The sequence below is a fragment of the Ammodytes marinus genome, assembly GCF_949987685.1.
Source record: "Ammodytes marinus genome assembly, chromosome: 20".
NCBI lineage: Eukaryota > Metazoa > Chordata > Actinopteri > Uranoscopiformes > Ammodytidae > Ammodytes > Ammodytes marinus.
Window position 1 is genome coordinate 25,474,275 of NC_137224.1, and position 27,955 is coordinate 25,502,229.

The 27,955-nt window shown below is 43.2% G+C and overlaps 1 protein-coding gene across 1 annotated transcript in view; it reads left to right on the top strand.

The window, feature by feature from the left end:
• fmn2b (formin 2b) overlaps positions 1-27,955 on the top strand; it is a gene marked incomplete at both ends in the record, with an annotated part of 138,704 nt that overhangs the window by 21,938 nt on the left and 88,811 nt on the right. The window contains 8 exons of the mRNA XM_080049559.1: positions 1,940-2,121; positions 2,521-2,671; positions 9,928-9,980; positions 12,260-12,389; positions 14,547-14,606; positions 15,493-15,505; positions 19,085-19,370; positions 22,517-23,448. Of these exons, the coding sequence (XP_079905685.1) occupies positions 1,940-2,121; positions 2,521-2,671; positions 9,928-9,980; positions 12,260-12,389; positions 14,547-14,606; positions 15,493-15,505; positions 19,085-19,370; positions 22,517-23,448 (1,807 nt within the window). The remainder of the gene's footprint in view (positions 1-1,939; positions 2,122-2,520; positions 2,672-9,927; positions 9,981-12,259; positions 12,390-14,546; positions 14,607-15,492; positions 15,506-19,084; positions 19,371-22,516; positions 23,449-27,955) is intronic.

Sequence of the window (27,955 nt, forward strand, 5' to 3'; positions counted from 1 at the left end):
GCTGCATGAAATTGGTTTTGATTATTCTACATGTAGCTGGTTTAGGGACTATCTCTCTAATAGACAGCAGTCAGTAAAACTGGGAAGCCACCAAACTGAGTTTTTAACAGTTACAAATGGTGTTCCGCAGGTCTCAATTTTAGGTCCAGTCCTATTCACAATTTACATCAATAACATTGTTTCATCGCTACAAAACTGTCACGCCCATTTGTATGCTGACGACACTGTACTGTATTGCATTTCTGATTCGGTCCATCAATCTGTTCAGAACCTTCAGAGCTCTTTTAACACCCTGCAGGACTGTCTAGTGGACCTCAGGCTTGTTCTTAATACAGACAAAACAAAATATATGTGTTTCTCCAGAGCAAGAACTATACATTTTAATGATCTTAATATTCATATGGATCTCAAATTGAAAGAGTCACTGAATATAAATATCTCGGCATCTGGATAGATGAAAAAGTATCTTTTAAATTTCACATAAAAAATCTTGTCTGTCGTCTGCGACAAAAGATTGGATATTTTTATAGGAACAAAGCCACCTTCCCGTTGTTCAGTAGGAAAAGGATTATTGAGGCAGTTTTTATGTCTGTCCTTGATTACGGTGATGTGGTTTATCGGCATGCATCTCATTCATGTCTTAAACTCCTAGACTCTGTTTTTCACTCTGCTTTAAGGTTCATTACAGGAGATGCTTATGACACACACCATTGTGTTTTATATGAAAAGGTTGGGTGGTCCCCTTGCTTGGTGGCTCTCAAGAAATCCCATAAATTGTCCCCACACTTTAAAGAACATTTTCATTTTCCCCTTGGAGGCATATGTCAATTTTTCTAAAGCTAAACAGTTGGAGAGGCTTTTGAGCCAATGACTCACTGTCGGAGTCTCTGTACTTTTCCATGTGACTGCTATGCAGTGTTTAGCCAGTAGGGAACAGAGAATAACAATTTTTTTGTTCTGACTTGACAACTTTAAATCTGGTGGAAGTACTCCAAGGATAAACATGTGGGGGCAGACAGGTAAAACAGTGCAAATGACATCTGAAATAGTTTTAATTACCTTTTCCCAAAAACTTTTAATATTAGGACAGCTCCAGAGGCAATGAAACAATATTCCCTCTTCAAGACCACATTTAATACATACATCAGGGTTATTATTATCAAAGCGATGTAGCAGAGAGGGAGTTATGTATGTACGCATGATCCATTTAAATTGTAAAAGTTTATATCTGGTATTGATAGTCTGGGTTTGTGCATCATGGCAAACTCTCTTCCAGCAATCTCTACATCCAAATCTCTAGACCAGGCCAATCTACTTTTATCTGATGATTCTTTAGATTCATTTACTAGAATCTTGTAAATCAAGGAGACCTGTCCACGTCCTTTAAGATGATCAATAACAGCCTTTTCGAGAGTAGACAAAGGTGGTCTAAAGGGGGACTGTTTGAGTGCTGTTAAAATATAACTCCTAATTTGTAGGTATTTGAAAAAATGTTTTGAAGGTATATTATAGATCGTTTTTAAATCATCAAAGCTATAAAGCAGACCATCCTCATTATACATATCCATGACTTTACTAATCCCTCTCTCTGCCCACAATTTAAAGCCAAGGTCGCTTTTGCCTGGAGAAAATCTACTGTTTCCCCAGATTGGCGTAAAGCCTGAAATAACTGGGTCTATTTTAAAATAAGATTGAATTTTATACCAGACTGAATCACTGATATATCAAATAGCAGTGAACGCTCGGGAGCCCCCGCACTACACGTCCTCCTCCTTCACATGCTAAACTGGAAGTCAGAAGAAATATCTTTAATTATAACACTCACTGGAAAAAACGTTTTGTTAAATCTTAACTGTTGAATGAAACTTACCAAGAATTGTGGTTTCCAAGTGCTCATATACAAGTCATATTAGCTTTGTTTTCATCACTGGTTATACAGGTCGAACTCTCCTGGAGAAGCTGTTCCTGCAGAAACAGCAGCAGGAGGAGCCGCAAGAGGCTGAGAGGCTCTGCTCCAGGATCTTGGCCATGGGTCTCCTGCTGCCATTCGCTGACTGCTTCAGAGCGCAGCTGGGAGGCAGCACAGCCCACATCACCTCAACCACAACAGCCATGTTTGATGTATGTAGTCACGTTTTATTTTTCATCTCCAACGTTGTAGTGGACTGATGTTGTGAGTTGTTTTTATAAATGTTCCTAATGGATGCTTATTCACAGTGATAGGGAATTCTCGATTAAACTATACAATTTTAAATATTAAATTATAATGCACTGTAAATAAAGTATTATAACTTGCAAGGCCACAAACAAAGTAACTGATTCTACTCCGCCTCCCTCCATTAGCAAAGAAGTATGGTGGCACAAAACCTACTCACTTATCACTCATCTTCATCTGGTTATCTTGGGTCAGGTCGCGGAACCCAGAACCCTCAGAAGCTGCTTCTTTTTTTCTTCTTTCCTGGTTACAGAAGGGATCAGTACTGACACTCCAGCCAATTTAAAAGATGTTTGTGTCCCCAGCATGACCAGTTGTATACATGGGCAGCAGTTAACCAGCCATCTCACTCCCTGGATTCTCTTGAGGGGAAACTACCAGGGCAAGTGAAAGGACCCTGGATTCCAGCCAGGCCAGGCATAGACCAATGGACTGGACTCAAATGCGCAGAGGCAGGTGAGAACAGAACTTAATTTATGTAAATATCAAAAGCAGGCTAGTTCACAAACAGGTAATTCTAGGTAACCTCATTGTCATTGGAAATGCAGAAATACAAATGTTGAATGAATAGTGCATATCCCTCATTTTTGTAAAAAGTAAATGATTGGCAAGATGCTGAGATTTATGTGAAAGTCATCACCTTCCTCAGATTCTGCATCCTACACTAATAACGTTTTATATTTTTTCTTCTTTTTTTTTTTACATGTTTTGTGTTCAACCCAGAGGTTATGCATTAACAAATGTTAATGATTTATAGAATACAGTGTTTAGACTGTATTGTATATATGTGTATATGAAGTGAACATAATATTTGCTTGTATGTGGAGTAGGGCCCGACCGATTTATCGGCCGATTATAGCACATATCCGAAAAATCGGCAATCTGCAAAATGGCCGATTTTAATTTTTTTTATTCAATCAATCATGTTGAGTGAAATGAAGTGCTGCCCCAGAGGTAGCCTACAATACATTGGATTAATTCACACTTGACAGTTCCCCCTGCAACTAATAGCAGTCATTGGTCAGCTCGACTATTAATAGTAATTGTAATAAGACACTTTACATCGTACATATAGAAAATCATATTTATAGAAAAAGAAAACAAAATACAGACAAATTAAAGATAAGGTTTGGAGTGGAGTCAGGTGTCATTATGCTTTCTTAAAGAGTTGACTTTTGAATGAGTTTATTTAGTCTAAGGTGCTGATGTTTGGAGGGAGGGAGTTCCAGAGGGTTGGGTGCAGTTAAATAAAATGCTTAATGTCTGAGTTTAAAAATGTGTCATGTCACTTTAGACATATTTGTAACACTTTATTTTTTTAGATAATGCATATTTCAATTAATAAAAAGTTCCTGTACACCTATCGACAGTAACTAGTTTTTATATATATTAAAGGGTTCAAAAAAGTAAATTTCTTCAACATATATTTTGGGGATTAAAAAAAATAAATTGGACGATTTAATCGTTATCGTAATTTTTCTCTGAAAATAATCGGCATCGGCACTTAAAAATACATATTGGTCGGGCCCTAATTATCGGGTCCATTATCTTCAGTAGCTTGTGCAACATCCTTCTCTCTACAACCCACTCTCTCTCCAGATCAGTCCACAGCACGTCAGCCTTCTTTAGCAGTTTGTTGAGTTTCTTAGAGTCACTGGTACTGATGCTGCTGCCCCAACACATGACTGCAGTGCAATTGGCACTTTCCACAACACAGTGGTGAAAGATATGTAACAACTTGTTGCACACATGGAAATATCAAGGCTTCCTCATGAAAAAGAGTCTGCTCTGTCTCCTGTAGCAAGCCTCAATGTTACATTTCCAGTCCAATCTGTTAACCAGGTGAACACCCAGGTTATTTGTAGATCTCCTCCACTTTAACCTCTTCTCCAAAAATGGAAATAGTGTTCATCTTAGTCTTCTTGGTCCTCCAAAACTCCACAACCATCTCCCTCATCTGGGTTACTTACTATGGCGCTTTCCCACTGTGTGATATCAGCTCAACTCGATCCGACTAAACTCGCATTTTAGGCGTTTCCACCGCAAAATCATGGTAACTGGTACCTAGTAGCGGCTGTTTTTTTGGTATCGCCTCGCTCTAGTTTCCAAGCGAGCAGAGCCGATGCTAAAAGGTGACGTCAGCAGACTGCCGGCCACTGATTGGCCAGAGACTCCCGGCTTCATTCTATTGTATATTCTCCCAAACTCTTCGGGACTTTTCGATTGTATTTTGGTCTCGCCGCGTGCAGCCTTCTCTGGCTCTTTTTCATTTGATTTGCATCACAGATCTGAAAAAACTTAATGAGATGTCCATATATTCGCTAAGCTCACCCAGTTGTGTTGGTTGTTGGGGATGTTACTTTAAACATACTGTACACGACACGAGAGAGGAGACATGTAAGGCAGCTAGCAGATAGCCTATAGTAGCCAGCTAGGACAGAAATGATAGCGAGCGATTACATTACAAGCGGACTGCACCGATTAATAAAATATTCAGGCTGAAACACGGCTTGCATTTGCAAACACGTATCCTGAAACAAGCACAAAACAGTCAACTTTATGTTGCCCGTGTTTACGTGCATAGGGATGTACGTGACGCATCCCTACAGCTGACTGAGTGGCAGAGTCACACATCAGGACAGCAATCCTCCCTTTTAATGGCCCGTAGCAATATTATTCTACTTCTTTTAGCAAACATATACAAGTGTGGTTTTCCTTAAACAGGACCTATTATACTACTTTTCTGGTCTTAATTTCTTGTTTTACACTGCTATAGAGCAACCTGACACGAATCACATCACAAAAAACTATGTAGATTTTCGGGAAGCTCTTTCTCTTATTTTGGCGATCCAGCACGTCCTGTCAACACTTGAGTGTGTGTGCTTCGGCAATCTCCGCTCCCTCCGCCTGTGATCGGCCATCTCCGCTCCCCTCCCCCCCCCCCCTCCTGCAAACCCCACTCCGTTGTGATTGGTTACCTTCCTTCCGGAACACTTTCAGTGGCGGGAAGCGCGAGCATGGACCTATAAGGGCGCGAGGCAGACGCGAACAGGGAAGTGACAGCATTACCATACATCCGCGTGGTGACTTCACAAAGTTACATGCGACGTCACAAAGTTACGGAAGGGTAGACCGCTTTGAACACGTGACTTCTCGACTGGCTAGAATAGTGTTTAGTGCTCTGCACAGACACCCCAGACGGTCAGCAGGGAATACGTCGAAATGCATGTAAGTCATTATTTGATAATTTAGTATGGTTAAGCATGACTATGAATCATCATAACAACGTTTATAGGTCATAAAAGTCAAAAAGCATCATAGGTCCGCTTTAAACATTTTCCATCCGTATTTTTGGCGGTTGGTTCAGTTAAAAGTACAACAACTGCTTGTAATTTCTGCTTTGCTACTTGGCTCCGGAGTCAGCTTTCTGCCCCTTTGTATGACGACCCCGCCCATGTTCAGGAGGTACGTTTTGCAGTGGAAAAGGACTCGTGCTGCTACCAAGTTAAACTTATGCTGGGCTTACACCAGAGGACTTTTAAAAGACTTTGAAAAGACTGAAGACTGACACCCTCTCACGTCTAAAGACAATCAACTCACACCTGAAGACAACTAGTCATTAGTTTTCAGTCACAGAATGAGATTTTTAAAAGACAGGGGGTCTCATATTGCAAGACTACAACTAGATTCCTTTTAATATTATTTCCGCAAAGGCGATTGTGATTATTTAATATAAAAAAAGTTAATTCAATATTCCGAGCGGGGGACATCCTGTAGTTATTTGACCAGCTTTATTTGCTGATCTCGTCCGCCAATAACTTTAACTCCTAACCCTAAATTTGACGGTAAAGTGTTAATGTTGCGCAGCTGTCCGTTTGGTTCTCCAGGCGAGGCTGCTAGGTAAAGGTGTCCGAAATAAGTGCCTCACAGGCGGACACAGGTCGCGACTAATGGCGCTCCTCCTGCGTCGTGTTTGGTGCAGGGGAGAGTATGACAGTGTTGACGTCATTTCGCTTGAGCCAAACCCTTATAACTAACGATAATATCAAACCTGTTTGATAATGTCGGAACGTCAAGACGGGAAGAAGACTGAGTGAAATCGGGTTGGATGACCACCTCACACCAAACGACTGAGATTACGGGCGCGCGCCACAACTCCGGCAAGACTCCTGTGATTTCAGTCCGACATTGGAAGATTGTCTGCGACTGTCAAATCCCTTGAAAAGTTGTGTAGTGTAAGCCCAGCATAAGTCGAGTTGAGTCGAGTAGAGCTACATGTGCGGTGGAAAAGCGCCATTAGGGTTCCCTGTACTCCGTCTCCTGTCTAGCAGTGACAATCCACAACTGCTGAGTCATCTGAATATTTCTGCAGATGGCAGGACTCCAAGGTTTACTTGAAGTCTGAGGTAGAGTATAGGTTGAAGAGGAAAGGTGCAACACCTGTGGTATTCCGGTGCTGCTTACTTGTCTTAATGAGATGTCCATATAGTTACTTGTCCAGCCGGTGGGCTCAGACAAGTCCTCGAGATTGACTCCTAAGTCACTAGTAGGCCTTTCACACCAAAATGAACCAAGAGTCAGTTCCAGGCTGGTGTTGGGGTCAGTTCAAAACTGGTTACAGCCTTATCCCAGTTATGAACCGGTTGGTTTCACATCGACCGGAGACAGCCATGGAGCCGGCAAGAGAGCAACGTCATGACGTCACTGTAAACGTGTGTGTACGTCACCCGACGCCGCTGCTCTTGTGGCTAACGCTAAAGCTACCGCTAGCTTTAAGCACAACAACAGCGGCGAATACGTCTTATTTTTACACTTGTTGGCTCTCGCTTTGCTTTCTTAAGCAAACAGGACCCATACAGCGTATTCTCGCCGGTCAATTTGATCGCTACGTTCGGTAATTATGTTATGTTTACGTCTCGTAGTAGCGGTGTTTTTAAATATGGCGGGCATGAGGTTTGAGTTGCTCTGGTTGGTCAGGTTAATCCCTCCCCCAGCCGTTCGCGCAAGCAGTTCTTATCAAACCCTGCTCAATCCTGGGGTATGAGTTCCCCCGGTTTTTACGGCCCGGAGCAGGCTCTCTGGCGGTGTGAAACCAAAACACTGGCTCTAACTCCGAACAAGCCCAGAACTAGCGCAGATTTTGCGGCGGTGTGAAAGGCCTATAAGAGTCAGTGTTGGGAACGTTACTTTAAAAAAGTAATTAGTTATAGTTACTCACTACTTGTTCCAAAAAGTAACTGAGTTAGTAACTGAATTATTTTATAATAGAAGTAACTAGTTACCAGGGAAAGTAACTATTTGCTTTAGCCTACTGTAAAAAAAAGAAAGTTGCTGTATGTCAACAAATTTGGATTTTTCTGAGCAGTTTTCACAAGTCAGTTGAAATGAGTAGAACAGACAGGTAGGCCTACTTGTAGGCTACATAACCTTCAATATGTATTGCACATCAACAGACAGCAAGAGGTTTATCCTACACTTCAAGTAGGCCTAGCCTATTTTGTTCTCAACAAAAGTAGTAGAGGAAACTGCTGAATGTACCGTGCTGATCTGCTATCACTGGATTCACTTCAGGGGTGTCGGCTAAAAAACCACTTAAGGCCAAAAACGTCAGACTATGAAGCATGAGACGATGAGTAAGGATTTATCCTATGTTTATTTCCTTAACGTGCACAGCAGCATACAGATACCAGGAAAATAACAGTAGCAATATTCGGCTCATGATGACACGCTAAACAGCTGTTGCAACCGGCGAATCGCGGCTGTTTAATAACGTGCATAAATTATAATTTATAGAGATCGGGAAACTCCATGCACTTACTCACAAGGGCGATGCAAACAAACTGAGGGAGAGCACGTTTCAATTTCACGTTTGGATTGATAGGTGGTTACTGCGGCAACGCGCACACTCACACAACAGAGAGAGAAAGAAAAAGAAACTTCACTAAACAGGCGCTCCGGCTGACTGACGTGACGGCACTAACTGACAGTTATAATGTCATCCACACTGAATAAAACACATCTTAAAACAGTATAAGAAATAACAATCGCTTATCTCGTTGTTAACCCACCGGTCTCCTTACTAGCAGTTTGTGTAGTATGGAGCCAGGGGTGCTTTCGGATTACACAGTTTATTCAATCAATTCATAGTAACGCACCGCATTTAACGTTCAGTGACGATAACGGCGTTGTAACGACGGAAAAAGTAATTAGTTAGATTACGCCGTTACTGAAAAAAGAACGGTGTTACCTAACGCCGTTATTTTAAACGGCGTTATTCCCAACACTGCTAAGAGTATATCACAGACAACCATTTGATGGCATTTTGGAGAGATGTAATGCTAGTGAGCTTTACAAAAGGTACCTTAATAGCTGTAAGGGTTTAATGATCTTAGTGAAGCTATATTTAGAAAGTATAGACACATTTATATTTATATTAAAAAAAAATTATTAAGTTCCTTTTCCTGCAGTTGCTTTGGGTTTTACGATGCACTGAAAGGTACTGTTGGTGTCACGTTTGGGTTTAATTTGTTACTAGAGTAGGCCTATATGTGGCGCTTCGCAGCATCTCCTCTGTTCCACAGGTCCGCTACTGTATAGTTGCGCGTCTCACCTTTTTCCTTCCGCATGCACTTTACGATTTCGCCGGCTGTTGTTTCTAAATTGTGAATTTCCTGGTTCATTGCTGTTTGACAATTGCTGCATCGTTCGCAGTTGAGAGAAATACAGTGAGAGTGCATGGCGTGCAGCTGTTCAATGAGGATATTTTTTCCGATTCAAATCATTATAAAATTTTAAATGAATAGACCTATGTGGCGCTATTGTAGGTTAATTGTGAACAAATGTGTGGGAAACCCTGCAGTATCTTGGTTTCATGTTAAATCAATGTCACTTGTCATTAATTGTATATAAAAACTCTTTACTTTAATACAGCGACACAATATGGATATCTCCCACAGTGTTTCTATCTTAAATTCACTCTTAGCTCTCATTCCCTCTCAGCCAATCCCTGTGGGCATAGAAGGTATGAACATGACATCATCCATAGCAACAGGGTCAATACCGCCCTCTAGTCTTAGTTTAGGAGTCCCTCCCATTCCTTAGTAAGAGTTGGTCTTATCAGCTTTGTGAATAGGTTTTAAGAAATGACTCCTTACTAAGAACTTTTAGTGCTCCTTAGGAGTACTCTTAGCGCTAAGATAAAATGTTTTGTGAATACGGCCCCAGGTCATTAGGACTCTCTTATAAAAATTATTACTTTCAGCTAAAGTTTTCAGATGGAGATTAAAATACCTGGTAGTCTCCACATTAATCTCCATTAATACACTGTTTGAAACAGATTGTTGTATTAGATATTACGTAAATTGTGTGAATTGTATTTTATTTAAATTTTAAAATAGTTTATTTGTAAGTTACTTGTGTTTATATTGTTAAAGTTAATTGTGTTCAATTTGGTACTGGATATAAAAGGGCATTCTTTTTAAACAAATTGTGTGCATTTTGAGGCTTTACCATTTAAGCGCCAGAACCGTGAGCCAAAAGTACCAAGTAGAAACCGGTATCAGAATAAACCCAACCGATACCCAACCCTAGTCCTGACTGGAGTACTGTATATTGTATAAGCGTTTGATTTGCCTGTGTAATACTGTATATAACTTTAAACATTTATATGTCTCTGTTATACTGCTGACCTGCTGATGTGTGTGTTATTTCAGAACACCCTGCAACCATCTTTGGTTTGAGGCAACAACAGAAAGAGAGCAAAGAGGTCAGTCACTTGAATTTCCTCTGCTTTAGTTGAGGCGGAAATTTTGTTCAGCAAAATTGCTGTAGGAATAAGAACTAGTATAGAGCCCATGCCAGTTATTTCCATACAGTGTTGTACAAGGGCTTATAAACTTCGTTATGCTACAACATGATCCCGAAATAAAACTATTTTAAAGATTATTAGACTGGGTTTGGTGAAAGGGGGAGTCAGTGATTTTGTAGAATGCTTGTTGTCAAAATCACTTATGTCAAATCAGTGAATATCTCCTCACATTCTGCCTACTGTACGTACTGCGTGTGCACTGAAATAAAAGCCAGTGTTAATACACAGCCTCATATTGTTGGATCTGGTCTGAATAAATTATTTGTAGGGGAGAGTGGGGTGAGATATGCCACTTTTTACTCAAAGTGACTTTAAAGTGAGGCCTTGACAGTAAAGTCTCCAAATCAAATATGTACATATATTTCAGGGTGTTGTGCATCCCCGGCAACAATAACTTTGGATCTGAAATGAACTGTTTAAGAAATATAGATTTCGGAAAAAAAGTTGTCTTGTGGCACAACTTGCCCCCAGTGTGGTGTAAGTTGTGCCACAAGAGAGAATACCATGGGGTAAATTGTGCCATTGATATATATCTCATAAACTGTGATGCAAGACAAATCCATTAGACAATCACTTATTTAAGGTTTATTTAAAGTAAATAAAGTAGTGCTGTCAAACGATTAAAATATTTTATCGTGATTAATCGCATTTGTAGTGAAGAGGAGGTTCTACTGGAGCCACAAACCACCAGGAAACAAGGGTTTAATTTACTTGACTTTATTTTGCAAGTAAAGTTATTTTGTGTTGATTGTCATGATGATTGCCATGATGATTGCCATGGTTCTGAACAGAAAGAAAGATGGATTATGATATCTCTAGTGACAAACGTAAAGATGGCCTTTAAATCATATGAAATACTTAAACATTACAGTACTTCAAACATAACTTAACGAGTAAAGATTAGCCAATAAACTATCACAATCATATATCAAACAAACAATAATCCAATAAGTAAAAAGGTAACTTACATTGAATGATAAATCAAAAGACACACGGCAAACATCTTCACACACTCACTTGTGGTGAGGATGTGGTGTGAACAAAGGGAGAAGGCCTCACTAGGCCTCTATTTATAGTGGGAGGAGCAATCAATTATCCAGAATCACCACTTGGTGTCTCTTGTGGAGGTGAGGTGAAGCTGCAGTTTCTAACAGCCGCCCCCGGATTTGTGCAGCAAATGCGTGTCATTTTGTTTCTTCGTCGGTGATTTCTGGGAGTGGGATTAATCTTGAAACAGGGCGTATGTATGCTCGGCCTTTAAGGATGACCTTAGCACTGCGCACCCTTCCATCCTTACCAGGGTAGGTTTCAGATATCCTTCCAATGGGCCAAGATGCTCGAGGATATTGGGGGTCAACTACCATCACCACCTGACCTGACTCCATGTTCCCCTTGTCAGTTTCCCATTTCTGCCTGGTTTGAAGGTTTGGAAGGTAATGACGAATAAAGGCTGTCCAGAAATGGTCTGCTAAGATCTGGCTGTGGCGCCATCTCCTCCTGCCAAGGAGGTCACTTTCACAGTAGATTGCCTGAGGAAGAGAGGAGTCGGGCCGCCCCATCAGCAACATATTTGGTGTGACAGGGTCTGGGTCAGCAAGGTCACAGGAGATGTATCCGAGAGGTTTTGAGTTTAGAATACCTTCTACTTCAACCATGACTGTGTGTAGGACTGTCTCCGTTGTTGGTTGGTTTCCTACTGCAACATGGAGGGCCATTTTAATTGATTTTATCTCTCGTTCCCAGCTTCCGCCAAAATGTGGGGCAGATGGAGGATTGAATTGAAAGTTCACCTGTGTGTGGGCCAATTGTTGCTTCAAATCTGGTGCCATGGCCTGGAAGGCATTTTGCAGCTCTACCTCTCCTGCTCTGAAATTAGTCCCACAGTCAGAGAGGAGTTCAAAGGGTTTTCCTCTTTGTGAAACAAATCTCCTGAAGGCCATCAGGAAGGTATCCGCATCCATACTGTCAAGTAGCTCGATATGTATGCAGCGAGTTGTCAAGCATTTGAATAGAATGCCCCACCTTTTTTCAGAGCGCCGACCTACTTTAACTGTGAAAGGCCCAAAACAGTCCATGCCTGTGGACCAGAAGGCGGGCTTAGACAATCTAAGGCGGGCTGGAGGAAGGTCTGCCATTTTGGGAATGACTGGATTGGCTCTCCATCTTTGACAGTCTAGACACTGGTGCTGATGCTGTCGTATGGCCTGGCGACCACGCAGAATCCAGTATCTGCGTCTCATTTCGCCCAGGACACGCTCAGAGCCTGGGTGGAGCAGTTTCTCATCATAATGCTTGATAATGAGTTTGGTTAGGGGATGTTTTGGATCCAATACAATTGGATGGATATTTTCATAGTCAAGTGTCTCCACTCTTCGAAGTCGACCTCCAACTCTGATGAGACCAGTATCAAAGTCATATTCAGGAGACAGGGGGAGTAATTTGCTACTCTTTGGTATGGCCTTATCAGCTTTGAGGGCATTGAATTCCTCAGGGAAGCTCTCCACTTGGGCCCTTTGCAGCAGATGCCTTTCTGAGCTAATGTAGCATTGTGCTGGATTTGAGTTGTGATTTGCCGCCCCGTATAAGGTATTCTTTGTTTCATGTATCAGATCATCCCAGTTGCTGAACTTCTTCGGATCTGGGAGGTTTGAGATATCCGACGTCACTATGCCACAGAATATGGTTTTCCTGAGTTCCTCAACAGGCTCTGATTCAGGTGGCGCGCATGGATTGGCAGGCCAGCAGTTGCTGCTCAGCAAAAGGAATGGAGGGCCTTGACTCCATCTGTGGCGCTGAGAAAGCTCCAGGAGGGTTTTCCCACGGGTTATGTCATCAGCTGGATTATTCTTTGTGTCAACATACCTCCAGTTCTTTGTGTCAGTCAGAGTTTGAATCTCAGCTATTCTTGTTCCAACAAATACCTTGTAGCGACAGGATTCTGATGTTAACCACGTAAGGACTGTTGTGGAGTCTGTCCAGAGGGTCACTGACTGTATTGGGATGGTGAGTTCAGAGCTGAGAAGGTTAGCCAGCTGGGCACCAGATAGGGCTGCACAAAGTTCAAGGCGAGGGATAGATAGCTGGCGTTTAGGGGCTATGCGAGACCTGGCCATGATGAAAACTACATGATTGTCATTATGCTCGTCTTTGATCTGAAGGTAGGCCACAGCACCATACACACGCTCAGAGGCATCACAGAATACATGCATATGGGATTCTGAGGTGGCTGTGTCATTATTAAGGGGCAGATAACAGCGAGGAAAGTGAATGTCAGGAAGATTTTGCAGTTCCAACTCCCATGCTTGCCATTTTTCCAACAGACTATCTGGTTTGATGATGTTATCCCATTCTCTCTCCTGCTTCTATAGATCCTGCACCAGGATCTTTGCACGGGCTGTGAAAGGGGCCAGATAGCCCAGAGGATCGTATTGACTTGCCAGCACCTTATATACATTTCTCATTGTTGGCTGATGGTAAATGATGGATCGGTTCTTGTAACCCAGCATGTCTGTGGAGCAGTTCCATTGGAGGCCTAGTGTCAGCTCTTTGGGGTCTCCATTTCCTGAGAGCCACATTTCACTAGCTTTGGACCTTGCATCTAGTGGGAGATGCTGTATTACAGCTGGATCATTACTTGCCCATTGTCTGTTGTCAAACCCACCGTCAGCAAGCAGAGGTCTCATTTTGTCAATGAGGGACTTTGCCTCATGAGAGGAAGGAAAGCTTTGGAGGCAGTTATCGACATAAAAACAGTGTTGGACAGATTGAAAAACCTCCTCATTTGCATCACGGTTGTCTTTGACATGTTTGTGAACTGCATAGGTGGCACAGCATGGGCTACAGGTTGTTCCGAATGGCAAGACTTGCCATTCATAAACACAGGGCTCCTGTTTTGGCTGCATCCCTCTCCATATGAAACGCAGTAGAGGCCTATCCTCTTTCAAAAGGCGTACTTGGTGGAACATGCCTTTGATGTCACCGCACACTGCAATGGTGTGCTGTCTAAATCTGAGCAGGACTCCGAGTAGAGAGGGGCCCAATGTAGGTCCAGGTAGGAGACATTTGTTTAGGCGTTGTCCCATATATTCAAAGGAGCAATCATATACAACTCTGTATTTGTTGTTGTGTTCAACAATGTGATGTGGGAAATACCAGGTTTCCTGTGGCTGGCTCACCTGCTCGTTTGGAATTATTTGGACATAGCCAGACTGCACAAGCTTATTCAGTTCCTCTTCGTATATGTCAGAGAGTTTGGGATCTTTGGACAGACGTCTTTCTGTAGCATAGAGACGGGGCAGAACAGCTTCCTTTGGGGCTTTAAGGACAGGACTGTTGGGAGCTTGTAGCAGTGGAGTGGCGTAACGCATTACACCGTCTATCTCTACTCTAGTAGTCTTAGAATGGAGTAAATCAAGGGCCAGCTTGTCTTGCTTTGACCTTGTTGCTGTCCTTTCATTTACATAGGGAAAGGTGTCAATTTGCCACAGCCGTTCAACATTCCTGAGCAGTTCACTCTTGAAGCAGGTAACAGTGGGAGATAGAGCATGTTGGGTTTGGATTAAGTTGGCTGGCCCTTGGAGGGCCCAACCAAGCCTGGTATGTACTGCCAATGGGCCTCCAGGTGGCCCCATGAGTACCGGCTCTGTTGCTGTAATTAGATGGGCAAAGTCTGAACCAATGAGGACAAGAGGGCATACCATATCAATTGGCTGTATTGGGATTCCTCTGAGATGGTGATACTGCTCTTGTAATTGCTTCACAGGGTATGTGTGTTCTGACAGTCCAAGAGTCTCTGCAGTGAATGCTCCATTGATAACATGCCTTTCGGTTGGACGATTGATAGAGGATATTTCAAAGGATACAGATGCTCCATTCACTTGCACTATATCCTGTCTCACTGTACGAAGGGAGATGGTTTCAGGGGTAGCTGTGAGGCCCAGACATTGGACAGCTTGGGGGAGCACAATAGATCTATCTGCACCGTCATCAAGGACTGCATGAGTTACAAGGGTTCTTTCTCCATTGTGGAGACATACGTTAACAACTTTCAGCATGACTTTATGGCAGCGATTGGGTTTGTCCATGTAAAGGAGCTCTGAGGGGGAGGATGTTAGCATCACTGTGGCTGATTTGCTTGTGATTGCATCATGGAGAATAGTCAGGTGGAGCTCATTACAGGTGTTACATGGCTTCTTTAAGGTGCATTTATCCATTTTGTGTATTCTCCCACATTTGCCACATCTATCCTTCTCTTTGAGCCATTTCATAATGCAATTTCTGGATAGTTTTTTGAATTCTGAGCATGCGCCCAGAAAGTGATCTCTGACATTACAGTAGGGACAATAAGGCTTGGGCTTATCAATATTTACCTTCTCTTTGGTGTAAGCCCTCTGTGTACTATCCATCCCAGATGTCGTGGACAGGTAGACGGAGGAGACTTGTCTGGAGGGTTGGCGTTCCTTTCCTATACGGTTGGGGTTCCTTTCTTGTTTGTGGAGCTCAACAGCTCTCTCTGATATGCGTTTTGCTCTCGACTTTGACTGTAGCCAAGTTGAAAGGTCGAGGAGGGAGTATGTTTGGTTTGCCTCTCCAGTCAGAATGCCACGATTGATGCAACGCTCCACAAATCCGTCTCTATACTGTACAGGTAATTTACTGATGAGTCGGTCAACATGGGACCCACACCTCAGCTCAGACCCATTAGGGCCCTCCAGGGACAGCAACATTCCCACAAGAGCATGGACAGAAAGGGCAAAATCATCAAAGGCCTCTACATCACCTATACGAATGATGGGGGAATTCAATATTGCACCAATTTCGCTCTGCACCAGCAGCCTTGGCTGACCATACTTCTCTTTAAGTGATCGGAGAGCGGTGGAATAAGGTCTGGTGGCATGCATGCAGGATCTGGCCAATTTATTTGCTCCTGGGTGCTGAAGATGGTCCAGTAGTACTTGATATTTATACTGCTCAGTAAGATGGGGGTGATTATCAAGGAGGTTTTCAAGGGCCATTTTCAGCAGGGCAAACTCACTCTCTCGGCCACTCTTAAACACTGGAATTGAGGGCCTCGGCATTCCATACGCAGAGGCTATGAACAGCTCCATCATATTTGGGGTTGGACCATGTAAGTCAATAAATGGCGGCTGCTGGGATAACATGGCTTGCACTGGTGGTAAATGGCTAGTGAGAGTAGGCTGTTCAGGATTGGGCAGCGCTGCAGCACCATAAGGGGCCTGGACAGTGGCTGGAGGTGCAGTTACATTAGATAAGGAAGAGGCTGTTACCTGGGAAGGTGCATGGTGACTGGTATAAGGTAAAGCCAGGGTAGACAATGTAGGGACAGGCAATGGTGCAGCTTGAACACTAGTGGCTACAGGGGGCAAAGAGGGAGCCTGGACAGGGGCTATGCTTTGCTGTAGTTGTTGAGGAAAAGGAAGGGTATGGGAGGCACTAGGTGCAATAGTAAGGCTAGGTTCAGGAATCGGGGAAGTTACTGCCAAATGAGAGTGAGATTCGACACCTACCATTCTTAAAGGGGCAGGAGTGCATATCCTGGATGGAGGCAGATCGTAAAAGGAAGAGGTGGCTACATTACGATGAGGGGATGAGGTATCAGGGGCTCCGCCAGAGTGTTCATCGTCAGAGAGATTCTGTTGAATGAAACTAGAGACCAGCTGGGCTGACTGAAGCTCTTGTTCTTTAAAACGGATGCGTCGGTTCATGTCAACCTCTCTGGAAAGTCTCTCTCTCTCTTTGAGTGCATCTGCTTGCCTGTTCTGGGCATCTGCTTGCCTGTTCTGGGCAGCTCTGGCAGCCGCATCAATGGTTTTGAATTGCTCATCAAGCTCCTTGTTCTCTTGACTTTGTCTTTTAAGCTCCTCAAGCTCATCTCTCTTTTCCTTTTCTTTGAGAATGCTGGTTTGGAGATCACTCAAACTTGGGGCATGGTCACTTCCAGAGTGCCTACTAACTTGGGAGCCAACAGGGAGGCTAGGAGTTGACCTAGTAAAATAAGTCTTCTTGCTGCGGGAGTGACGTGACCTATGGGATTGTGCTAGCTGTTGCTGGGGCATTTGGATCCCATAGTATACTGGGGGCTGCCTATCTCTTTTAGGTCTAGCCCCTAGTACATGGCCAATTGACTTTGTGGGGGGTTGAGCTAATGCTTCACATGGTACTGATGGCAAGGGAATTTGGTGTTCACCAAGGAAAGTAGGCAATACTGGGTTTGGTGGAAGGCTAGGATTTGTTTGGGGAGTAGGTATTAATAGCCCAGGTGCTAGTTGAGACAAATCTGCATTGTCCGGGTAAAGCTGGGTTGAGTCTACTCCCAATTGGGATCCATCCATCATGAACTCAGTAGAGGGCTCATCATCCATATCAATTAGTTTAGCTTCAGCCATTTTAGGTTAATGTTGAGTGGTGTGGCTCAGTACTCCGGCTCGAAGGACCATTTGTAGTGAAGAGGAGGTTGTACTGGAGCCACAAACCACCAGGAAACAAGGGTTTAATTTACTTGACTTTATTTTGCAAGTACAGTTATTTTGTGTTGATTGTCATGATGATTGCCATGATGATTGCCATGGTTCTGAACAGAAAGAAAGATGGATTATGATATCTCTAGTGACAAACATAAAGATGGCCTTTAAATCATATGAAATACTTAAACATTTCAGTACTTCAAACATAACTTAACGAGTAAAGATTAGCCAATAAACTATCACAATCATATATCAAACAAACAATAATCCAATAAGTAAAAAGGTAACTTACATTGAATGATAAATCAAAAGACACACGGCAAACATCTTCACACACTCACTTGTGGTGAGGATGTGGTGTGAACAAAGGGAGAAGGCCTCACTAGGCCTCTATTTATAGTGGGAGGAGCAATCAATTATCCAGAATCACCACTTGGTGTCTCTTGTGGAGGTGAGGTGAAGCTGCAGTTTCTAACAGCATTAATGTCATAGTTAATTCGCGATTAATCGCATTTTTATCTATTCTAGCCTAAATGTTCCTTGATTTCTTTTTGTCCCATTATTTTTTCTCATTGTAATGCTCTAATCACAACCATTCTCTACACCCTTGTATTTCAGTGTATTTCTTCTAAAATAACATCAGTTGCAATTCAGTGCAAATAGCCCACAATGTAGAGGTTTTGGTGTGCACGCAGGGTTATAGTAAGACTTTTGCAAATTACAAGCTTTCTTTTCTGTTCCTTTTCCGCTTAGTCCCAGAGTCACATGGAAGACTCTAGTAGTGAAGGTTGAGCAGCTGAGCTAGGAAGTGCTAGGTTCCGGTCTCTGCTTCAAATTAAAAGTCAGAATTTACTTGACGTTTAGCCAGTTAAATGATTTTAATGTGAAATTACGCTGTCGGACATGTTCTGTTTGAATTGACAGTAACTTAAAGGCCTACTTCACCGGTTGGAATATGAAGGTGTATTGAACTCGGAGATCCTATGAAGTATAAATGTGCAAAGAAAATTGAAATCGGATCATCCTAGCCTGAGAAAAGGCAGAAAGAGTGTTTTATGGTCTCACTGTCTAACCCTACATTTCTCTTTCTGTGATGTCACAGAAGGAGAAATGTAGGATGATCCGATTTCATTTTTTTTTGCACATTTATACTTCATAGGATCTCCGAGTTCAATACACCTTCATATTCCAACCGGTGAAGTAGGCCTTTAACTACGAGCCATATGTATAGTTTGTGGTGTTTCAGTTTTTCTAACTTTACCAGTTGGTGCAACAGCATGTGAAAAAACCACAACGTTTGCTAGGCCATGAAGAGCGTTAATCGCGCCATAAAAAAATTAACGTCATTAAAATGGGTTTGCGTTAACACCGTTAATAACGCGTTAAACTGACAGCACTAAAATAAAGTAAATATTTTACAAAGATTGAAGGACAATTTTCTTAAACAAGGCCTAGCAGATCTGATGGTTTTACCTGCAAAGCTCACAATGACAAAGTCACCATTAAAACTGGGAGCAGTGATGACCGGGCCCTCGCACTCTCGTGCTCGGCCTCCTCCCCTTCGGAGCATGCAGTGCAGCGACGCCGGAAGCGCGGAAGTTGCCGCAACGCGCTCGATACGGACGCGAGGACGTCCTCGGGCCTGGGCTCTCACCGGGCGGGTGAAGTTTGGAGCGCCGACTTCCTGTTTCGTGGCGACGACGCTGAGAAACTACAAAGCCACGGAGCCGACGGAACCGGCTTCCCGTGTCATCGTTGTCTCTGGACCTCCCTGAGCTGCTTTGAGGTTGATTTGATCAAGTGCGTAGGACGTGGAGGTAAATAATCAACGTGCGATATTTGCTTTGCCCAGTAGGTGGCGCTCTCACTTTCTATGGCGCTCTCACTTTCTATGAATATTAGCGTTTGGGCTTCCTCAGGCCTTGGGTGTCATTAACCATAACAAATTTGGAGAAGATGAGACAGAGTATGGTGGAGTTAGGCCAACTTCCTGTTTTTTTGGCGAATACTTCAGATTAAAAGTCTTCCTGTTGATTTTGGGGTGGGGCGTCAAGAGGATTTTTTGTTTGTACTGGGATTGTACATTGCTGTATGAAATTGTGTGGTTCTAAGTTTAACACAGCCTGAGTTATGATCAATCAAAGGGTTCATGACGTCCGTTTTTGATGTTTTTTGGCGAATGAGGCGCCGGTGCTGCAAGACGGTAGTTCCGGATAAAACGAGCTTTCGGGTATATCATCTTCCATGTCGGAGGACATACCCAATCATGTTTTTTTTTTTGCACAAAAAGTTGTTATGAGTCCACTTTACTCTGCAATCCTGCTGAGTAATGTGGAGTTATGAGATATGAGTGAACTTTGGAGAATATCGGCAGCCGTCATAGTTATTCGGAATCAAACAAATTTTTTTGGGGGGGATCTTCCATGTCTTATGAGTGTCCCTAGAGTTTTCGTTTTGCTAAATATGTTCCTGCTAGGAGTTGTCAGTTTTTGAACATTGTGATGATTTGAGAGTCAGAAATTCACATATTTCAAATTAAAAGACTTCCTGTTGATTTTGGGGCGGGGCTTCAAGAGGCTTTTTTGTGGGTCCTGCAAAGATACATTTGGGGTTTAAATTTGGTGCAGCTAGGTATAACACAGCCTGAGTTATGATGAATTAAATTTTCATGAGGTCCGTATTTTATGATGTGTACGTCAACTTTGACCCCCTTTAACTCCCTGGTACTAATGTGAATTTGAAATCTTTCCGCAATTTAACATCGGGCAAGCGCCTTGAGTACTTGAGCGGTGGTTTGACGTCCCTGCCGTAAAATCTCTAGGAGCCTTTTGTCGAAATGCGAAATTATGGTTTTGGCGGTTTTAGGCACTAAATCCAAAATGGCCGACTTCCTGTTGATTTTGGCCCAGGACATAAAATTGCATTTATGTGCGCCTTGGGCCAATACATGTTACAAATTTCAGGCTTCTAGCCCAATTTTTGAGCATGCATTTCCTGAAAAACAGTTTTGGCCACTGGGGGCACCGTTTTTTTTGGAAACCAACGATAACTAAAAAACTTTTGCAGGATTAGAGTTACCGCAAAGTTTTTCAACTATTGCATGACTCAAAAAAGAGTCGGAAAAAGAATAAGAATAAAAAACACAACGATTTCAATAGGGCTTCGCACCACTCGGTGCTCGGGCCCTAAAAATCCTCGCGATTACAATAGGGCTTCGCACCACTTCGTTGCTCGGACCCTAATTATCATCTTTCTGGCCATCTGAACTCTCATCAGTGGTGTTGTAAAGTGGAATGGAGATGTCAGTCTCTTCTGAGATACTGTAGACAATAACTTTCTTTTGCTGACCAGCGTATGCCAATGGCACAACTCTCAGAAATTTACTTTGCACTAGCTGCTCACCCTTGTAGAACCACCTGGCATATGCGATTCCCCCTCCATTTCTGCCTTTAAATCAAGGCTCAAACCCATCTGTACACCCTGGCTTTTCCTCCCCATTAACTATCTTACCTCTGCACTACTATCTTTGTTTATATGTGGATGTCTGGGCTTTATGTCTTTTATTTTTGTTATTGTTATTTTACCTTAATTTTTTACCTACTGAATGCACTATGTTCAGCACTTAAAGCCACTACGAGTAACTTTGTCAGTTGGCGGCCCCTTTGGACAAAAGTGGTAGTATTTTTACGACACCAGCTGTCTTAAAGCTGTTTTCTAGCGCGTGCCGGCCGTGCGAGTGTCAAATGATTAGGACGCAATATAGTGCATGTCAGTGTGTTGAATGTGTGAGGGCACCGGACTCTTTTAGGCTCCGTGAGAGTGGTTAGTGACTCTGCATCAACTAATGCCAGTCAGTGCCACACACACCTGATTGCAATGGGTTGATGCAGGTTCACTAACCACTCACATGGAGCTGAAAGATTCCGTGTCCTCACAGAAAGCGAATGAACGCTCATTCATTTAGAAGTAAACACTGCAGTCTAGTTCGCTCCCGTGAAATTGTGTACAAGTTGCCTCCCGCCCGTATATCACTCCCCCTTTTAGCTTTTCTTCATTGCATTTTCTTTTTTTTCTTTGATGGTTAAGCCCCGTTATCAGTCATTATGACGACAAATAACTGTCTCAAACAAGGTTCCCGCTCCCCTTCCCTCACCTGGAGGGATAAGCTTCTCAAATCGCGTTGCTGCGCTACACTGCAATCTGCGACCAATACAAATATGTGACCATAGAGCCTGCATGCGCAAACCGAAAAACGGACTGGGTGTGCGACCAGACCAAATGCAGTAATAAAAAACTATATAAAAACGTCTTTCTTTGCACTGATGGTCTCGTTTACTGTTAAAGGTAATTTATGATTATCAGAGGAAACATGAGGCTGTTTAAAAGATATTTAAATGTTACTCGTAGCGGCTTTAAGACAGTGCAAACTGTTATAAATGTGCTTTTATAAATACATTTTACTTATTTACGTAAAACTCACCCCAGGCCCTCTGGCACAAATCACCCCAACCCCAGAATTTTGGATAATAAGCATGATGCAGCAGTTTAGGGCTGACATCTTGCTAAATATAGACACAAAGTGTAGCATACTAAAGCACTAAAACATGTGTCAAATGTTTTCAAACGTGTCTATAATTGTTCAGACACAATAATCAAAAAACCTTGATCATGGAAATTTTACTTCAAAAGGCAAAAAACAGTTTTTTAGCTTAAATGTGCTTATATCTTATTCCATGTTTCTCCCTTCTTTACAGGACGAGTCAAATGGATGTCTCTTCTTAAATATGTGCTCACATTTCCAATTTCTTCTATGGTTTTCTAGAAACAAGGGGTGGCACAACTCACCCCACTCTCCCCTATATTATATATATATATATATGAACATACATTCTGAGGTATATAAAAAGTATATGATTGTTGCCATTGCTTGTAATTTTCGCTTATTTGCAGGAGGAATGTGTCCTTCCTTCAGCAAAACTGAAGGAAAAGCAGGTCAACGTCATCCAACAGCTGGAACAAACCATAGAAGACCTCAGGACTAAGATAGCTGAGCTGGAGCGACAGCCCCCTCTGCTGGACAAGGAGGACAGTGTGAAACCTCCCACTTTCACCACGGACAGGGAGTGTGGTGGAGAGGAGGGCCTGCTGAGGTTAGTTTGTGATGCTCATCTGCAGACCGAAGCCGCTGATGCTCTGGGCCTCCTGCAAGCCAAGTCGGCGCAGACCTCGCCCATGGATGAAGGCTTTAAGTTCAAAGTGCATTGTAGCGAGCCGGGTGGGATAAATGGCTCCTCACCCATGCAGGATGGCCTCCAGTGTTCCTGTCAGGTGCAACCTCCACCTCCCCTTCCAGGTGGAGAAGTAACTCCTCATCCTTCACTAGGACAGACTGAAGCAAGCCATCCTCCTCCACCTCCTCCTCCTCCATTACCAGAAGCCTCAATACCAGCTCCTCCACCCCCACCTCCATTAAATAATTGTATGGCAGTTCCTCCGCCACCACCCACTCCTCCTCCACTTCCAGGTGGCTTTGCTCCACCCCCACCCCCCCCTCCTCCTCCTCTCCCTGGTAGCATTGCTCCTCCCCCCCCTCCTCCTCCTCCTCCTCTCCCTGGTGGCATTGCTCCACCTCCATTACCAGGAATAGGATCCCCACCCCCCCCACCGCCACCTCCCGGCTGTGGGCCCCCTCCTCCAACGCCTGGAGGAATGTGTGTACCCCCGGCTCTTCCAGGTGCTCTGGGCTCCCTGCCTCCTCCTCTACCACTGGGGCTGTATGCTCTAGGTCTGAACCAGGAGAAACCGCCAAGAAAGGCTGCTTTGGAGCCCCCCAGACCCATGAAGCCCCTCTACTGGACAAGGATCCAGCTGAACAACAAAAGGTAAAACATGTGTAGCCCTTATAGCCTCAAGGTGATGCTTCAGTTTGTGAAGAGCTATAATGCGTAACTTCTGTCACCCCCATGATGAATTCTGAGTAAATACAACAACACTGTCCGCACATCTACATGAAGTACACCTTCTATAGATTGTATACCTTCTCCTGTATGTCCAGGTTTTTCCTTACAGTAAAATAACAACTGAATCATTTCTTGGGCTCCTGGCTTTCTAAACTCCTGCACCAGTGTTGGGGAGCAACACAAGTTTGGAAATGCTGCCATACTGAAAAGACAAAAAAAGAGAGTTTTGTGAAGCTGATAGGCATAATCAACATTGTGTCGACTTGTGTCGGCGATGGCTTGAATTTAGCCGACATTCATTCATATGAAAAAAAGTTAGGCACTATAGCTGTAAATGTAACTGCATTACAAAAATGGTCTTATCTACATAGTGGACACATTTTTGAACACAAATTGCAGTAATAAGTCACAGTTCAGGGACGGGATCTATCGTGTACAGCAGCGTATGGACGGGTTAGGGTTATAGGGCAATATTTTCTGTCTTCCCTAAGCCTACTAAAATCACTTTTCATTTTTTAAGAAGGCTCAGTCATTTCCTAAAACAGTTGGTCTCTGTATGACCTCTGTAGGTAATTCAGTTAAAATGAAGGAACTTGTCATCAATGCCTTCACAGGAAGTTATTTTTATCTGATATTATTAATATTATTATGTCCACTAACTTTACACTTTTTAAATGGGCCCACATACCGACTGCAATAAAACTACCTAACAATAAGGAACAGTAACTTTGGCAAACAAGATACCATTTCTACAAGTTAAAGAATTACTCCCCCGGTGGAAACATGAAGGTGTATTGAACTGTATACTCCTATGTAGTATAAATGTGCCAAAAAATTAGAAATCGGTTCATCCTAGCCTGAGAAAAGGCAAAACAAGTGTTTTTATGGTCTCTCTGGCTCTAAATCTGTCTGACTGATGAGAGTTGGTAAACAACAACTTCCAAATACAGATGTGGGCGATACCTCGACAAATACAGACACTATTTAGATTCCACAATTAATGATTTTTTCTAAAGTATACATAGTTTCCGGTTTCACTGTAAAACGGAGGGAAGGAAACGTGCACTCGGCTAAGTTTGCTACAGTTTTCAAGATAGTTTTTCAACATGCCTGCTGCTAGGCCCACATGCTGCGCGCTATCAACAAAACTAGCCTAGCCTTCAAAACGGACTCTGAAACTAAATATTCTCGGCATGAAGAGGACACTCTGGACAGGAGGGACGTATGCGGCCCGGGACCCTGTCCTATAGAGATATTAATGCACTACCTCCTGCAAAACGCACTCGCGTACAGGTAAGACTTTCAACCTATCAGACTATATTTCTGTTCACACAGTATGCAATTATAGCTGCTGTCAGCCCCCCCCCCCTGACAGCAGCTATAATTGCATACTGTGCTTGCTAAACTGTTTCAGAAACAGACTAATGTAACAACCGTTTGTGTGTTTGTAAGGCAACTAAAGAAAAAAGTTTTCATCCGCTATCATTTTCAGTGAGTGCTCAAAGCTAACGTTTCACTCATAGTAGCCTAACTGTCGTATTTTATGGTGACATTTCAGAATCCGATGTCTACAGCCTCCATGCCAGCTGTGATAGTGTGGTAAAAAGTTGATCTATCTGATCAATGGCTGTCTCCCACTCAACTGCAACCAGTGCCCACACCACACCAAGGTGGCTGCAGTGAGCTTCACAGAGAGGATATCAGACCCCTACCTCAGCAGCATCCCATCTAAAGCTGGAAACACACCGCACTGGCCCCCTGCGGCGGTTGGCCGCGTGAACGCGGGAGGCTCGCCGCTTGGTCATATTGGGCCATATTCACCGCAGCCGCCGGCCGCCACATCGAAGGCGGCGGTTGACCGCGTGAACGCAAGAGGCTCGCCGCTTGATCATATTGGGCCATATATTCCTGACGCCGACACCGAGATCAGACCCGTCACACTTACGGTGCAACAATAACATGGTCCAGCTGTGCCAAAAAATACAGATGTAGGTAGGCTACACTGTGTAACCAGCGGCAGTCATGTCACAAATATCATTAAAACAGCATGAAGACGCACCCCAATCGCAAATACACACATATTAATAGTAATTCAGCAACATACTAAACACAATAACAACAGCAGTGTGTGCTCAGCTGCAAAAATAAAGGCAGACATCAGCCTACCTGAAAGTGAAAGTGTGCCGGCTGACGGAGGACAACACCGGTGCTTCGCTGTACTATATTGGAATTCCACACGGACACTGCCGTCAACTTTGGGTTCATATTATCCTCAGGAACAGCACACAGCTGGGTGAGTTTCACTATGCTAACCGGCGCTACCTTGGCTAAAGTACAACCAACAGCTAAACAGATGCAAAATACACATATTTGCAGAATGTATTGGAAGCCCAATGTCCTCACTCCACACGCCCACCTCGTCTTGCAGACCACCGGGCAATCTCAACGCTGATTGGCTATCGCGGCGACGCCAAAAAGATAAATAATTTCATCTTCTGCGTTCGCCGCACATGTTGGCCGCGCCGCCAATGGCAGCGCCTTCGATTCAAGCACTTCGATGAGGCGCGGCCGCGCTGGACGCCGATTCTTGGGTGGACGCGCGGCCACGCGCTAGTACATTGACTTTGTATGTAATCTCGCCGCGCGGCCAGTGCGGTGTGTTCCCAGCTTTAGGCTCTGCTAATACTATGTCCTCACACCTCTAGACCTATTGTAAATATTTTTTGTTTATAGCTCATCCTTTATACCTTATCTTTATCATGTTCGTATATTGGACATTTTACTTTTAAGAAGTGTCTCATTGTGTGTTACCTGGTTTCTATAGCATTGAGCATGATGCCACAATATTTTGCTTTGTAAACAATAAAATATTTTATGTTGTTGTACCTTACCTTGGACTCCTGTCTACACCCATGTTCACCATTACAGACTTGTTGGTTGTAGGCCGAACAATAGTTACTGATACAGCGCATACATGAAAAAGAACTGCAAGGTTACGTCACGTTAGCTTTGCTGCCCATGTTACCAAACATAGGAAAACATAGTGCCAATAAGCGGAGCATGGACATTGAGTGACCATAGTGACTAACTATGATTGACGGATGTTAACTCCTATCATATGAGCTTTGACGGTCATTTGGCCAATCAGAAACAGTGTTTGTCATTGAGGGGCGGTGACATCAGTCAGTCAGAGCGTCTGCAGGAAAGTTACATTTTTTTTCTCTCCGAGTCATCGGAGCGTTCAAGTAGCCGCAGTACTAGTATTTTACTGTGTTAATGTGCCTACTAGTGTTACCACCCGTCCCGTTTTTCACCAGCTGTCAGAATGCACTGTCATTGGTTCAATTACACGAGGTGGGTTTTGTTGATTTTTTGAAGACCACGTGACCACCCAAAAGTTGTGTGGTTTGCCGAAAATCACGTCAATCAAAAAAATTAAAAATTAAAAAATTGAACAAAATAATAAAAAAAATACGCCGGCTATGTCAGCGACAGAACAGTTAGTGGCGTTTGATGCGCAGAATCAAGGTCTACTATAGACTACTGACGAAAATCACACAACACATTGCATCTATTTATTAACAATATTTAATAATTTTCTAATTCATCTAATTTTGACGATTTTTAGAAATATCCGTTGGTTTGTAAGCGCTAAGGGAGCATGTTTAAATAAAACCTGTGAACCATAACTTTTAAATGTATTTTATTTCATGTTTCTATGTGCTACATAGGCTTAGATATTAAGGTTTTGGTAGACTTGACAATTCGTACTATTTTTTCAGAAAACCCTCAGGCATTAAGGACATGCATCCTAGATTGCCATAGTCATCAATGGGTTAAGGCCGTTTCACACGGGCCGAGGCGTTTGTTGCGCCAACTAATGCATTCTCAATGGAGAGGTGAGCGGGGCCGGGCAGAGAGAAAGCGCGTTCCATTGTCAGGCGGCACGACAAGCGGGCAGGGGCGGTCTCAACGATCTCGGGGCCCGTTTCAAGACCCAGTGTGGGGCCCCCCACTTTTTTTTATTTTTATTTTATTTTTTTAATAAATAATGCTTGTGCATGCGAAAATAGAAAAAAAGATTGTGGAAACCATTTGGTTCATATACGGATTATGAGATAATGGGCCCATGGGCCCAGACTCTTAAAGGTTCCCACCTCAGTCTCCTTATATATCCTACTGTAAAAAGCACTATAGGTGTTAATGGTTATTATAGGTCATTACACTGGTCAGTCTGAACTGGTAGCCTAATAATGGCCCAGCCCTCCACCCCAAACATCAAGTGTCCCTTTTTTTCCTAAATCCAAGGTGGCAACCCTAGTGCCTACTCGGTTTATGTGAATCACTTTTTAAATAAATTCACAGAGTTTGCCAACCGTTGTTTTACAGCCATTTGCATTGCTTTATGCTCGCGCTGATTAACAGCCGC